The 14,813-nt window shown below is 28.9% G+C and overlaps 2 protein-coding genes and 1 pseudogene across 18 annotated transcripts in view; all 3 read left to right on the top strand.

Moving 5' to 3' along the window:
* The window catches only part of LOC105423790 (transmembrane protein 114), a 517,194-nt gene extending 512,330 nt beyond the window's left edge, over positions 1–4,864 (top strand). The window contains exon 8 of the mRNA XM_089081259.1: positions 4,690–4,864. Within this exon, the coding sequence (XP_088937385.1) occupies positions 4,690–4,784 (95 nt within the window). The 3' untranslated portion in view covers positions 4,785–4,864. The remainder of the gene's footprint in view (positions 1–4,689) is intronic.
* On the top strand, positions 1,179–2,569 carry LOC148935617 (uncharacterized; annotated as a pseudogene).
* Positions 4,865–9,149: 4,285 nt separating the features above from the next.
* Positions 9,150–14,813, top strand: part of LOC105427286 (adenylate kinase isoenzyme 5) — a 308,338-nt gene continuing 302,674 nt past the window's right edge. For 5 of the 17 annotated variants that reach the window (XM_089080913.1, XM_089080910.1, XM_089080909.1 and 2 more), the window contains exon 1: positions 9,151–9,417. The gene's annotated coding sequence lies outside the window, so the exon portion shown is untranslated. Of the gene's footprint in view, positions 9,607–9,714; positions 9,784–14,813 lie in introns of all 17 variants that reach the window. The other 12 variants (XM_089080906.1, XM_089080903.1, XM_089080902.1 and 9 more) reach the window with 5 other exon arrangements.

The following is a 14,813-nucleotide window of genomic DNA, read 5'->3' as shown; positions in this document are numbered from 1 at the left end:
AAAAGAAAGAAGTCGTTATTATTATTATTATTATTACCTTTTTTCAAGAATTAGCTAATATGAGTTTTATAACTTTTATTATTTTAAATAATTACTCACGAGGTGTGTAAATTTCGGTGTTGGCTTCGCTCAGAGTCGGCTCCTTGTCGCTATTTTCCTCCACATCTGAAACAAAATTAAGCTTTTATTAATTGAATTCGATATTCTGTGAGATAATTTTGAAAGCAATATTTGCTATTTTCTTACCTGAAACCAGATCAACCGTTGGGATACCCTCCTCCTCCTCCTCCTCAAGTTGCACGTCTATCCGCATTCGCACTCGTCCTAAAAATTCGATATTTTAATTTAAAAATTTAAAAATTTAGAAATCTAGATTTTCAATTATATCAATTTTCTATTATTTACTCACGATCATTTACTCCTTCCACCTCGTCTTCGGCGGTGCGTCTCAACTCTCGTAGTTGATACGGATGTACAACCGCGATGTTATCTCTCGCTTAAAAAAAAATATTTAAATTTAGAATTTTTTATATCTACATATTCTAATGTCAATTACTTTAAAAAATAAATATTTACCTCCTCCGGTGCACCTTGTAAAATAACCGATATGTCCGCCGGCATCATCCTCCCTCACGCCAACCATTGCACCGGTTATGTATTCTTTTACAATATTTAAAAGTCTTTTGTCCGCGAAATACCCTAATCTGAACATAATGCTCAATAGGGTTTTCGAGCACTCCTGTACGAATTTTGCAAACGTGATGTAATTTGCTTCTTCTTCATTTGTTAATAGTGAGATATAAGCACTCGCGTTTAACGTCGGGTTGATATTCGCGCACACGATAAAAAATCTTTTTAATTTTTCACTGAGTGCCATTTTTCACTCCTTCACTATTTTTTAGAATTAAGACAGCGAACGAATCGACGCAGTAATGTAAAAACCGGTCAAGTCACCCCGAGAAAGTATAATCTCGGAAATAGACTTTTCTATAATTCCGCACAGTATTTATACTTTGAAAATCTTACTCGCGCACTCCGAAAAGAGGGCAGCCCGCAGAAAATGCAGCGCCATTGGACAGGTCAAAATTCTCCTTAATACACGTTTTCTATTCTCTCACCTTTTCTACTATTCTCTCATCTTTTCTTTTCTATTTCTCTAGCTAAAAGAAAATCCGAGCTCCCCACTCAAGAAACATCTCTAACTCTCTTATTTTGTAGTTTCTAGGTTTATTATTAAAAAATATTTTGCGAAGAAGTTTTAAAAATCTAGAAAATCTAAAGTTTAAAAGATTTTATAATTTTACAATTTAAAATTTTTAAATTTTAAAACCTTTTAAAATTTTTAAAATTTTTTAAATTTTATAATTTTTCATTTGCCCATCTGCGCGCGCAGTTCTTTTTTCTTAGTAGATAAGTCGATGAGCTCGACGAATTCGTCAGCCCTCGGTTCATTCGAGTGCCATCCTTCGAGGTTTCAACTTCGTAAATCCGAAGTAGTCTCTCATTTCGACGCTTGTGATTATTAGTTATTACATTTGAGAAGAAAACAGGAACAATGGCGAGCCGAAAAGCTGTTCCCGATACCGAGAAGCGTAATACTCCGGAACCGAGCATTGCCCGCGATTCCGAGAAGCGCAAGTACATCTGCGATATTCCGAAGGAAAATTGTAACGAGGAACGAAACGACAAGTTCCATATGATGCTCTCGACAACATATGGACTCAACATCTCTCACACGAAAAGGATACACGTCGGATTGCAAACGACAAACGAAGGAATTTTTGTGCCAATGGTTAAATTAACCGGTAATTATGCAGAAGGAATTTATTTCGACGCTGATTCCTGGCAACAATTCCTAAACAACATGGGGCTTATCGACGAGTATTTAAACGCTAACAATAAATCGAGACCGGATCCTATCATTGTCAAAAATGTTGCGATCAACTTTACCTCCTCTTATGGGTCACAATTCATATTACTGGCGTATAAAGAAAATGAAGAGGCCACTATGGAAAATATCGAAATTCAACATCGAGGAACGATTACGGATTCGCAGCCACCGACGTAGAGGCGTAAAACCTATGCTGTCGCAATTGTGATGCAGAAGAGTACTTTTCATGAAAAATATTGTGAAATGTGTCGACGCGCACTTAAAACATTTACAAAACGTGACCGATAATGTTAACAAATGCGTGCAATATCTTATAAAAGAAATAGAATTAAACCTTCCAAAAAGTTACATAGATAGCGATATTGTAAAACTCAGTTTGAAAGGAAATTATCACGAAATCGCGCGCAATGTACGCACGCAAATAAACGATTTAACATTTCTGGATATGTATTTCGATATAATATTTGTGGAATTAACTTCTCTGAGATTTAATGAAATTCTTCGTATTATTTTCTCAAATCGTAATTTGTAACTTTTATTTATGAATTGATATAATATGTACAACAATATAACAATAAATGATTTTGTAACTTAAATTCCTGTCTTTGCCCCTCTTATTTTCTTTTCACCCCAACCTAAAAATTAACGCGCTACGTTGCTTCGAGAGAGTTAGAAATATTTAAAAAATTTTTCAGACAATTTTTCAGACACGTTTGTTATAGAATAAGAGCTCCGAGTTCATTAGAAAAACATTTAGTGCGAACCTGTTCGTTCCTGTTTTCCTATCGCATTCCGTTTTCGTCAGGTCAAGTATATTCCCTTCAGACTTCCCTCATCTTTCTTGTCGCAGATATCGCTTTATCGAATCCTGAGCGGTCTCGAAACAAATTTTTAAGTTTCGCTAGCTATTAGGCGTCGAGAAAGGCCTTTTTTTCTTAAGAAAAACTCGATTTACATCCCCATATATACAAAGTAAATTCCTACTTTCGGAGCGTTCTGCGTATCGTACCGCTAAAATCTTTTTCCATTAGCACCGGGATCGAACATATTCCCTTCGTCGTCCTTTTTATTGCTGACGCCGTTTTGTCGGACCCACGATCGGACCCGGAATAAATTTTAATAGCTTTTCGTTAGCTATTGGGTTTGGAAAAAATCTTTCGTCTTAAGAGAAATGTGTGATTTGTATCTCATATATACAGAGAATCAGTTTCCTTCGATCTAAGATGTGTATCATACTATAAAATTCGCATTCCGTTCTCGTCAGGACAAGCATATTCCCTTCAGACGTTCCTCGTCTTTCTTATCGCTGGCATCATTTTGTCGGATCCCACGAGCGGGCCCGAAACAAATTTTAATAGTTTCGTTAGCTATTGAGTCTGGAAAAACCTTCCGGCTTGAGAAAAAACGTGATTTGTATCTCATATATATATACAGAGAATCAGTTTTCTTCGATCTAAGCTGTGTATCATACTATAAAAGTCGCATTCCGTTCTCGCCAGGACAAGCATATTCCTTTCAGGCATTCTTCGTCCTTCTTATCGCTGGCATCATTTTGCCGGAGCCCACGAACGACCTCGGAGCAATGTAATGCAAAGAATCAATTTCCTTCCTTCAATCCAAGTTATAAAGTCATTCATACCGTATCATACCATAAAGTTCACATTCCATTCTCGTCAGTATATTCCTTCAGACGACTGTCATCTCCGTAGTCGCCATTTTATCAGACCCCAATCAGCCCGGAACAAATTTTTAATGGTTTCGCTAGCTATTAGACCTCGAGAATCCTCTTGAGAAAAATTCAATTTATTCCCCTCATATACAAAGAATCAATTTTCTTTCTTCGCCCCGTCCTGTCTACCGTACCATAAAACCGCATTCCATTCTTCGCTAGTCAGGTATATGATCCCCCTTCAACACCCCAGCATCCTTCTTGTCGCCATTTTATCGCACCCCCGATCAGATCCCGGAACAAATTCTCCTCAGGTGTCCGCCATCTTTGCACACGCCATTTTGTCGGACCCGAACGGACCCAGACACTTTCATCCCCTTCCCTATCTTTTCGTCTAGCATTTCGACAATCAATCACACCCCAGCTTTGGGAGCATCCAATCACGCACGTGGGCAGCTATGGGAGCGTCCAATCACACGCCGGGCAACTATGGGAGAATCCAATCAGAACGCACCATTAATTACCTAATTATCTCCGGCCACGCCCCTCAGCCAATCAGAACGCTCCATTTCCACGTGGAGACCCTATCTTGACAGCTGGAGGCCACGCCCCTGGCGCCAGTGGGAAAGTGGTGGGGGTTTGTTTTGACGCCCCATAGCAGCCCACATACTACTTTAATTTATAAAAATTGAGAATATATACTTATAATAATAAATAAATTAAAAATTTATTGCATATATCTTATTTATTCAATTTATTTGTATATTCGATTTAATTGTATATAAATGATTATACCAAACACAAGAAAACATATATTGTCGAATAAAAGAAATATCTCACGTATTTATAATAATACGATCAATAAATATATAAATGAGTAAATAGAATATATACGTAAATTTATAAATACTATTCACATGGAACATGATATTAAAAGTCCATATAAGATATAATCTTCACACTTTTATATATATAATTAAATTATCTACAAAAATTATACACGCTATCAGGACATTGACATTAAGATTATTTGAATCTTATGACAATGTGATAACATTTACTGATCTATCATATTTTTACATCAAAATTCTAAGTTCAATTATACTATTGTTCTAGTATCTGATTTCAGCCTCTCACAGAGGTGAAGCGAACTCGACCGTGTATACTATAAAGATGGGTGACTCTCGAAAAAATTATGTGACGTTACCAACATTTACAAGATAAAAAAAGATTTTATTAGTTCCATTGCACATTACGTATGTATGTGCGCTTTGTTCTTTCAAAGAAATATTTTTGTTCAGCATCATAAAAAATTCTTTTTATTAACTTTTTTTGTAGAGATCTTCTGGAGGATTCATGGACATCTAATGGAAGTTACAAACCTCCATGGTGGATCTCTAATGGACATCTATTAGAGGTTTTTGCTCTGTGGGGTCGTCTACCGAGACTCCATGGACCCTCTATTAGCGATCCACCTAATGTTTAACAGACGTCTATGGAAGACGTCTAATAGAGATCTCATAGACTTCCACAAAGTGGAACTGTGGATTTTTTGTGGCCGTCTACTGGAAATCTAATGGCCGTCTAATGGATGTTCCAAATATCCATGACCGATGTCTAATGAATATCCATTGGAGGATTTTATTCTATGTGTAATATTAACATTTATAAGTTTTATTATATTAACATAATTAATTAATAGTCAATTTTACTGTAATAACAATTTGCTTTAAGATCATTTTATTTATTTTTTTACTGATGATTTTACAAAATTTTGGATATTATTTTTAAATTATTGATAATTTTCAATTTATTCGTATCACGTATATTTTATCTCTTTGATTAAGCGCATTACAGATCTTCGTTTATTCTTTCATAATTTATTATATTCTAATTCATAATTTATTTTATTATATTCTTGTATTTATCTCATTGTTTTGACTATTTTATATTGTTTAATATTAAAGAGAATCTAAATTTAGGACTAAAATATATACAATTTTTCGAACATATTATTTGTACATGAACACTGATATTTGATACATCTAGTATCGGTTCTTATTGGCATTATTTTAATTTTTTATTTAAATAATAAAATTATGTGTAAATTTATTTATGATACATGTATGATAGATGTATGATTAAATAGTTCCACATCTCAAGTCATAGATTCTTATATTTTGATGTTGTGATTTATTTGCTAAAAACAATTATTATATATGTTTAATAAAAATCTCATTATATATTAATTATAAAAATTACTATGTAATATTTATATTTTGAAATATCTTTTTGAGTATCTTTATTTACAAATTGAAAATCAGATTTTGATTTTATTTTTAAATATTGAATTTTAAGTATTGGTTTAAATTATAAGAGTATCCATAAATATTAATCATTTTTCGATGTGCAATGTTTTATTTTATTTAACATTTAATACAAATTAATTTATAAAGTAATCTTCATCACTATTAATAATCTTATTTCATCTTTTTGGCAAATTTTTAATTACTTTCTTGTAAAATAAAAATACAAATGTTTAATATGCACAGTATCCATACTTTGGTTTGCCATACTTAACTATACATTCTTTACTATAAATTCTTTCAAATGTCAATATATTTAATTATTATATAGATTATGCAATAATAAATCATGTTCACAAATGAGATGGTAATGTTAACTCAATTTGAAAAAAACGTATAGGTATTTCTAAAATTAACAAATAAATAAAAAATAAAAAAACTTTATAAAAATATAAATTATAAAATAATAAATTATAAATTATAAAAAATATAAATTATAAAATTATAAATTATAAATTATAAAAAATATTTTCTAATAGTCATTTATGGCATGAGTCATCAAAATTTCTCGTTAAGTTTCAATTGAATCGACGTTTGTATGCTTTCAGTCAAGTATAGTATATAAAATAGATACCTTTATCAAGCATATAATTTCTTGAAACAAGGCCGATAACAGGTATTTGTTAAATATTCATAGTAAGTCGATCGATCTTATATTGCTAGCACCTTGCAAACTTCATGCTAAAATAATACCTTGAAAATGACATTTATATGCCTCTGAAATAATTAATATTCATATTTTCATTATGTTAGATTCTAGTTTAGAAAATTGTTATGCTAGAAAACGGCTGAATGATCTATAATTTAGAAAAAATGTAATTGCTGTTGGAAATTGTTTTAAATTAATTTATTAAATCAATAAATAATTGAATATTATAATTCTATTAAAAAGTAATTTATACACACACACACACACACACACACACACACACACACACACACACACACACACATACACACACACACACACACATAAAAGTTTGAATAAATTTTATTGCTTTTAACATTATAATCTAAAATTGATATAAGATAGAAGTTTTTTAAATTTCTTTTCTCTTATTAAAGTTATTTTGTAAAAACTAACAAATTTAAATGTTTGTTATGCAATATAAATATACATTTTAACATGCAAAAGTTACACATTATGTAATAAATGTTATTAAAAAACTTATATATAAATTCAAACATAAATATCCAAGAAACTAAATGTGAGTAGATAAAAACTCAAATAAAACTATATAAAATAAAAATATAATTAAAATAATTCGTTTAACCTTAGGATGGGGCACAAATATTACGTTTACATTTATTCATTAAAGATTTGAATTAAACTTGCATCTATCTATGCATAATAAAACGAATAGCATAGCATATGTCATGTTATATATTGATGTTATATATGTATTTATCTACAACTAAGTATAAGTATCTCGAGAAATATTAATAACTTTTTATCATTTTTCTATTACATGCATATTTAATACATTGAAATATTGCTTTATATAAAATTAAATCTTATAGAAATATTAAGGAAATATAAAGTATTTCTTTTAATTTTAATATATATCTCAAAACATATTTAATATGCACATCTAAATACATGTATATTGCTTTAAATAAAAAATCAATATTGTAAAATTATAATGTTGATATGATAAAATTAAATTTTCAAGTACATGGTGATACAGAATATGAATTATTTCATAAAGTATTCATAACTTATGATAAATCCGTTTAAATTCTTTACTTATTTTTTAAATAAAAATTAAAAAAATAAAGAATTTAAGAAAGTTGATAACTTTTTTAGAAAAAAAAGAAATATAATTAAATTTTGCAAATGCATTTTATATTTATAGAGAAATCAAACTTAATCGAATTTAATCGAAAATAAAATGTAAAAGTTTATATAAAATTCTTTTATTAATTTCTTGTTGAAATTTTAAAAAGTTATTGTGTTAAATTATATTTATAAATTTAAATTTGTATTATTTTGTTTATTTTGTATTTTAAAATATTTCATATAATACAATCATTCATAACGTAATAATATGAATATATATTGAAGATCTATATAATACATATGTATGTGTATGTGCGTGCGTGAGTGCGTGCGTGCGTGCGTGCGTGCGTGCGTGCGTGCGTGCGTGCGTGCGTGTGTGTGTGTGTGTGTGTGTGTGTGTGTGTGTGTGTGTGTGTGTGTGTGTGTGTGTGTGTGTGTGTGTGTAATATGTATATATATATATATATATGTGTGTGTGTGCGTGTGTGTATATATATATATATTCAATTCATATTTTGTTTGTGAAAATGAAACATAAATAAAAACGTAAAACATTTTAATGTTTTTAAATTCGTTTTTATTAAATATATAATTTCTTGTTATGATTCTCACGTATACTTCTTAATCGATTACAAACTAGCATAAATTTCATATTAGAAAAACTCCATGCATTAAATGTCCGAACGTCCTTATTCCTATTTGTGTATTAAAAAGATATTGCTGTAATTGTTATCATTCTAAAAGATAAATATATAAATGCGCATTGATTATAAAAAGATGATTATTTTTCATACTTTTATATGATTTACATTGAAAGACATAATTAGTTTATATTCCATTTTCTAATTAAAAGAATTTTTGTAATTACTCCCTTAAGACAACAAATACTTTGCATTTTGAAACTTTTATTTGAATTAATAATTTAATCTAAGTTATTTGATAAAATAATTGTTGAATAGAAATATAAAAAAATGTACAGTAGTTTATGTAAGAAACAAAAACCTAAAAGTAAATATTTGATAATATATTTGCCTTGTTCTTTAAGTTTTTATTTATTTCTTTTTCTTGATAGATATTTGTAACATTGTAACATATCCTTACATTATATTATATTATGTTATATTATTATTTGATGAAATGCAGGGATAAATGATGTCATTACTTGAATATGCTATTTGTTTCATAATGTATGTCACCCTCATCTGACTATCTGCTCATCGAACTCCTGTTCTAGAACAGTCGCGTCGGTAAGAACTTGACATTGAACCTCTATATTACATTCTCACATGTCACAAACATATATTTTTATTTACACATATATGTATATACATGTGCGCATGTACTGTCTATTATCACGATTGTATGTAAAGTATCTGCACAAATGTGTTAAGAGCAGGCGCTTGCGCGGTATCCATGACGATATGTGGTTCTTACCACGACCTCTATTCGTTCCTGACAAATCATTATAGTATTATCGTGCGCGTTGCAGGAAAACTCAGTGTAAAAGGAATAGTGTAATAGAAACGTTATAACTCATAATCGTTTATATTGTAATATGTGACAAATTTGGAGCTAGCACTTTCGAGTGAATACAAGGAGTGCTCCGTTTATCTTCGAATATTTTCGAAGTCTCGCGATTTAATGCAAATGAAAACAAATTATTCTACTCGTTAGGAGCGTGGAAAACGTGCGAATTTATTTATTAATAATCGTGAGTCGCATTTATAAAGCATCAATCGTTAATCTTGAAAATTTTCAAATGCGATTCGTGTTTCGCTTTTTTATGTTATTGTTGAATATTATTTAATCTTTACAATAATCTTGAATTAAATCATAATGTCATACACTTATCTTCTAAATCAACTTAAATTATAATTTCTTAAAACTCATATATTTTGTCGTAAGTATTCTTTTTACTCTTTTAAATTTAATTTAAATTACTTTAATGATTATATTTATTACACATATAAATTCTTTTTCCAAATTTTTGATATATAAACATCTTCAGTCAAGCTTAAATAAAAAAGCTTTTAGTATGTAAACGTTAAAACGAGGAATAACAGATAGACAAATCTCAGTAAGTTTTAAAAATATTAATCAAAAATATATTATATGTATAAAATGTTTAATTAATGATAACGATATCAATATAAAAAATTACACACAATAAACAAAATTATAATTTGGATACTAAAAATTTAAACAATAACTTCACTTATATACTTACCGATGTATTAATAAAGAGACAATTATATTTAATAGATTTTTTTTTAATTTGTTTTAATATTATTTATAAATATTGCATACAATTTATTATTATTTTACATTATTTTACATTAAAAAATTTATAAAGTTAAATATGATACAATTTAGAAAAAAAAGATAACTGTTACGTGATTCTTATTAATTTTTTATATATTATAATAAACGATTTTAAAAATCGTTCCTCCTAATAGATAGAAATATTACAATATTTGTTACATTCTCTTTATAGAATATGCAATTATTAAAAATATATTTTGTAATTTACTATTATTATTTAGTAAATATGTTAACTTTTTATTTATTTAGTCTTCTTTTATAATAAAGACATACTGAAAAAATGTTTTTATTATTTTAATATTAAATAATATTCTTATAAAAATTTTAATTTATTACATACTAACTTGGTTTCTTTAAAAAGTAATCATTCTACACATATACAAAGTGTTCCAAAAAAATCATTCAGTATCTATATGGTACATAATACACAACATATTGATTCTCAATAAAAAAAAGTTCAGTAACATAAAGATTGAAAAACTCAACTGTTTTTAAGATATAAACTTTTTGTATGTAATAGTACGATTGACTTACTGGTTTCTACGTGTCGCATATGATATTTACCTAAATACAATGTAATTTTTACCGATAAATGTAATTTAAAATAACGGGAAGCTCGAGCCATGCCTTATGCAATCTCTTCTGTTGTGCTCCAGGAGGATTTTTAGTATATTTGTCAGTGGCATTGAATGGTCACAGCTCCCCGATTTACATCTATCGATAGAATAAGATCACCATCTCTCTGAAATAGAAGCCGTAAAGATTCGAGAATATATATACATATATGTATATGTAATATATATATATATATATACAGGATGTCCCAAAACTCCCGCATTTGGAGTACACTACGTGATTTTTTTTATACTAAAAGAAACAACTTTTTCCTTTAGCAAAATTACGTGCGACGAGTAGTTTTTACAGTAAATCAAATTAAAAGTATCGAATGAGCGCGCGTATGTACATAACGGTCAAGGCTGGCTCGCGTTCCTCAGGCCGGTGCGGCTTGGGACTTAATCTTTGACGACTTCACGTACTGTACTATTATTTAAAATATAATACAAATTAACAAAATAAGTATTAGTATTTATCCTTTACGTAACGATTTAATAAAAAAATTGTCTGATTTCGTAGCATTATCTGGAAATAAAAATAAATGTAAATTATATGGTGTATGAACTAAGCATTCTATTATTTTAATTATTTTTTTATTGTTGTATGCAATTGCATATGACAATAAAAAATACTGAATTTAACAAATATTTATTAATTACATGAGTACGTAATTACGCAAAGTAAAAAAAAATTGATTTTTTTATAATAGTGTCTAAATAATTCGTTAAATTTAGTATATTTTTTTGTTATATGCAATTGTGCAATAATTATTTACATTTATTTACATTTATTTACATTTATTTACATTTATTATTTACATTACATTTGTTATTTACATTTATTTTTATTTCGAGATAATGCTACGAAATCAGACAATTTTTTTATTAAATCGTTAAAGGATGAATACAAATACTTATTTTGTTAACTTTTATCATATTTTAAAGAATATAGTACGTGAAGTCGTCAAAGATTAAGTAGAGATCGCGACAGCCTAAGAAACGCGCGCCAGCCCTGACCGCTACGCACATACGCGCGCTTATTCGTCACTTTTAATCTGATCCACTGTAAAAACTCGTTGCACGCAATTTTGCTAAAGGAAAAAGGTTTCTTTTAGCATAAAGAATCATATATGTATTCCAAATGCGAGAGTTTTGGGACACCCGTATATATATATATATATATATATATATATATATATATATATGTATATACATATATACGCACTTTACATACGCGCGCGCGCGCGCGCGCGTGTGTGTGTGTGTGTGTGTGTGTGTGTGTGTGTGTGTGTGTGTAAAGTGCGTGTGCGCGCGAGCGTGACATTTATATATATGATATTTAATGTGTTATTCTAATGTTATTGTGATGAATATCAGCATGCCTTATAAGGGAAATATCGGAAGTGTCTTCCCCCCGATTTTAATGAGCTTTAAGTATGTTAAAATATGGACAAAAATAAGAGACATATTTTTTTTTATCTGCATTCTCGTTAAGGGGGTGAAACTACTCCTTAAAAGAAATCGGTTTTTTTCTTGAGTAAATATCGTTCAAACCATTAAAGATATTAAAAAAAAGTTTTAAACAAAAGTTTTACGGCTGCAAGTGCACTTTACAACGACGTATTCGAATTTTTCAAAAATATTATATTTTCGAGCCCCCCCACCCTCTTTCCCTAATTTTCAAAAATTTTTTAATTTTTATAAGGATATGAATTCAAGAGCATTTTATGCTGAATACAACGGTGTATAATAAAGTCATTTTCCGAAATTGTAGTTTTGGGAAATGAGCAAGAAATACCTCTATATACTCTCTCCATATATATATTCGTTTCATACCGCGTTAGCTGCGCGAGACAACGTTAAAGATGAATATGATGCAGTTCGTCAGTACAGTATAAGTGCAACAATAATTATTATAAAATAAAAAACTTTTTAGTACTTTTTTAATACTAGTTTTATACTTTTCAAATACTTTTTGTTATAATAATAATAATCATCACAGCAAAATTGTATCAGATAGCTCGTATAAATTAACAAGAGGAAAGAGAGGCCAGTGAACAAGCGAAAACGAAGTGACGTGATAAAAACAAATTCGAGTAAACAATATTTATTATAGAAATAACAATTAACAGAGTTACTTTCAATAATAATTTGGTATTGTCCATTTCGGCTTCGCGAAGCCTTCTTTAGCAATTTTTCTTAACAAAAGCGATAAAAAACGAAAGGGAATTGTACGAAACGGAATGCATAAAAACTGATTCGGTAAAATTATAGAACGCCATATTTAAATTCAAGTGCAAATAGATAAACGATTATAAAAATGTGAATAATATAATATAATAATTATAAGAGTGAAATTAAGAATTAACAGTCAGATGCATAAATTTTTATGCATTTAAAATTCCCCTTTGTTTTTTATCGTTTTTGTTAAGAAGAATTTCTGAAGAAGATCCCGTGAAGTCGAAATGTACAATATCAAATTTATATTGAAGGTGACACTGTTAATTATTGCTTTACAATAAATATTGTTTACTCGAATTTGTTTTTGTCACATCATTTCGTTCGCTCGTTCATTGGCCTCTCTTCCCTCTTACTGCTAATAATCATAAGCATGATCATAATCTTAACAATAATAATGAATTTATTAAACAATATTAAAATATTTTTGATGATATATCAAAGAATGTATGCAGTACTGTGGACAATTAAAAACAAGTTACAAATAAAGAAGTGATTATTTTTATAAAATTGTTCATTTAATTTTGATCATACGGCAGCTATTGCAGTGCTTACGGTAGCTATTGCAATGTTATGAATATATTTTATTGCTCAACATTTATATTTTATAATATCTTATTATCGCAACTCTACGCAGGAAATAGATCTGTGTAGATATGATTTTATTTGCATACATTGTTTACATAAGCATCGGATGAAATTGATAAAAATTTCGAAATCTTTCACTTCAATTTTTCTTGAATTTGTCTAACTATTCTTTCAAAATTCAATTGCTTTTCTTTATATATTCTATTGAGATATTATCTACATTACATAACATTTTTTTACACTGTATGCGTAATTTTCTTCATTGTCAGTGAGTTCTATTCTTTCTGCATCTGATATGTCAAATGCAGTTTGAAAATCCAATGATTCTTCCTCTTCCATTTTATGTTAATTACTTAAATAATTACTTATTTAAATCTATAATGAATTTAATGTATCTTTGTAATAACTGATTATTTTACAAAAATTTTGTTGAATAAGAAGGATGAATAATCTTGTATAACATATAAATCATGTATTACTATGGCTAAAAATCTTTAAAAAATATTATCAAAATTAATAAATTGTTGATTAAAAAATTCTTAAGTTAATTAAAATAAATAACTATAATTTCAACTTAAAGAATTTATAAAATAAAAAATATATGAAAATACAAACAACAATAAAAACTTTCATAACTTTCTTTTTAAGTATATATTCATTTATTAAGCTCATATCTCTCACTTGTATCAATCGATAATATTTTAGAGCAGGGGTCGGCAAGTGAGCACTGCTCGCGGGCGCTCAATGCCCGCGGACAACAGTCGAGCGCGCTGGGGCTAACATTAGGCGGCTAGACGCAATAAAGTGAAGAGAGGGGATAGCAGGAACGTCTGTTCGTTGAATGTGCTATTCAAGGAGTAAAAAAATATTGTGTTGCACAAATTCAAACCCAGAATTAGCATAAATTAGTAACTATCTATATTTTAAATAAACCATTCTTATAATAATATTAAATAAGCAACTCTTATAACATTTAATTAATATTTGATTCATATTCAGTTTTCCGATATTATATACGATATCAGATGTTATCGTTTTGGCACAACTTAAAGGAATTATTACATTTAAATATGAATCTGTTAACTGTTCGCGTAATCGCGATTTATTTAATTTCATAATAGAAAATAATTGTTCACACGAATATGTAGAACCGAACATACTCATTATTTTTGCAGCACGAGCATGTAGTCGAGGAAAACGTTCTTGAGATATATATGAATAAAATTGTACGATGTCAGTAATAGTATCAAAACGATTTTTAAGAGCAGTATCACATTTTAAATCTATTAATTCTAATTGTATATCTGCGGGAACAATATTAATATCAACAGTAAAAAATGTCATA

Source organism: Pogonomyrmex barbatus, unplaced genomic scaffold (genome assembly GCF_055798465.1).
Source record: "Pogonomyrmex barbatus isolate J1 unplaced genomic scaffold, ASM5579846v1 scaffold4, whole genome shotgun sequence".
Taxonomy (NCBI): domain Eukaryota; kingdom Metazoa; phylum Arthropoda; class Insecta; order Hymenoptera; family Formicidae; genus Pogonomyrmex; species Pogonomyrmex barbatus.
Note: the sequence above shows the minus strand (reverse complement) of the source record. Positions and strands in the feature narration are given on the sequence as shown.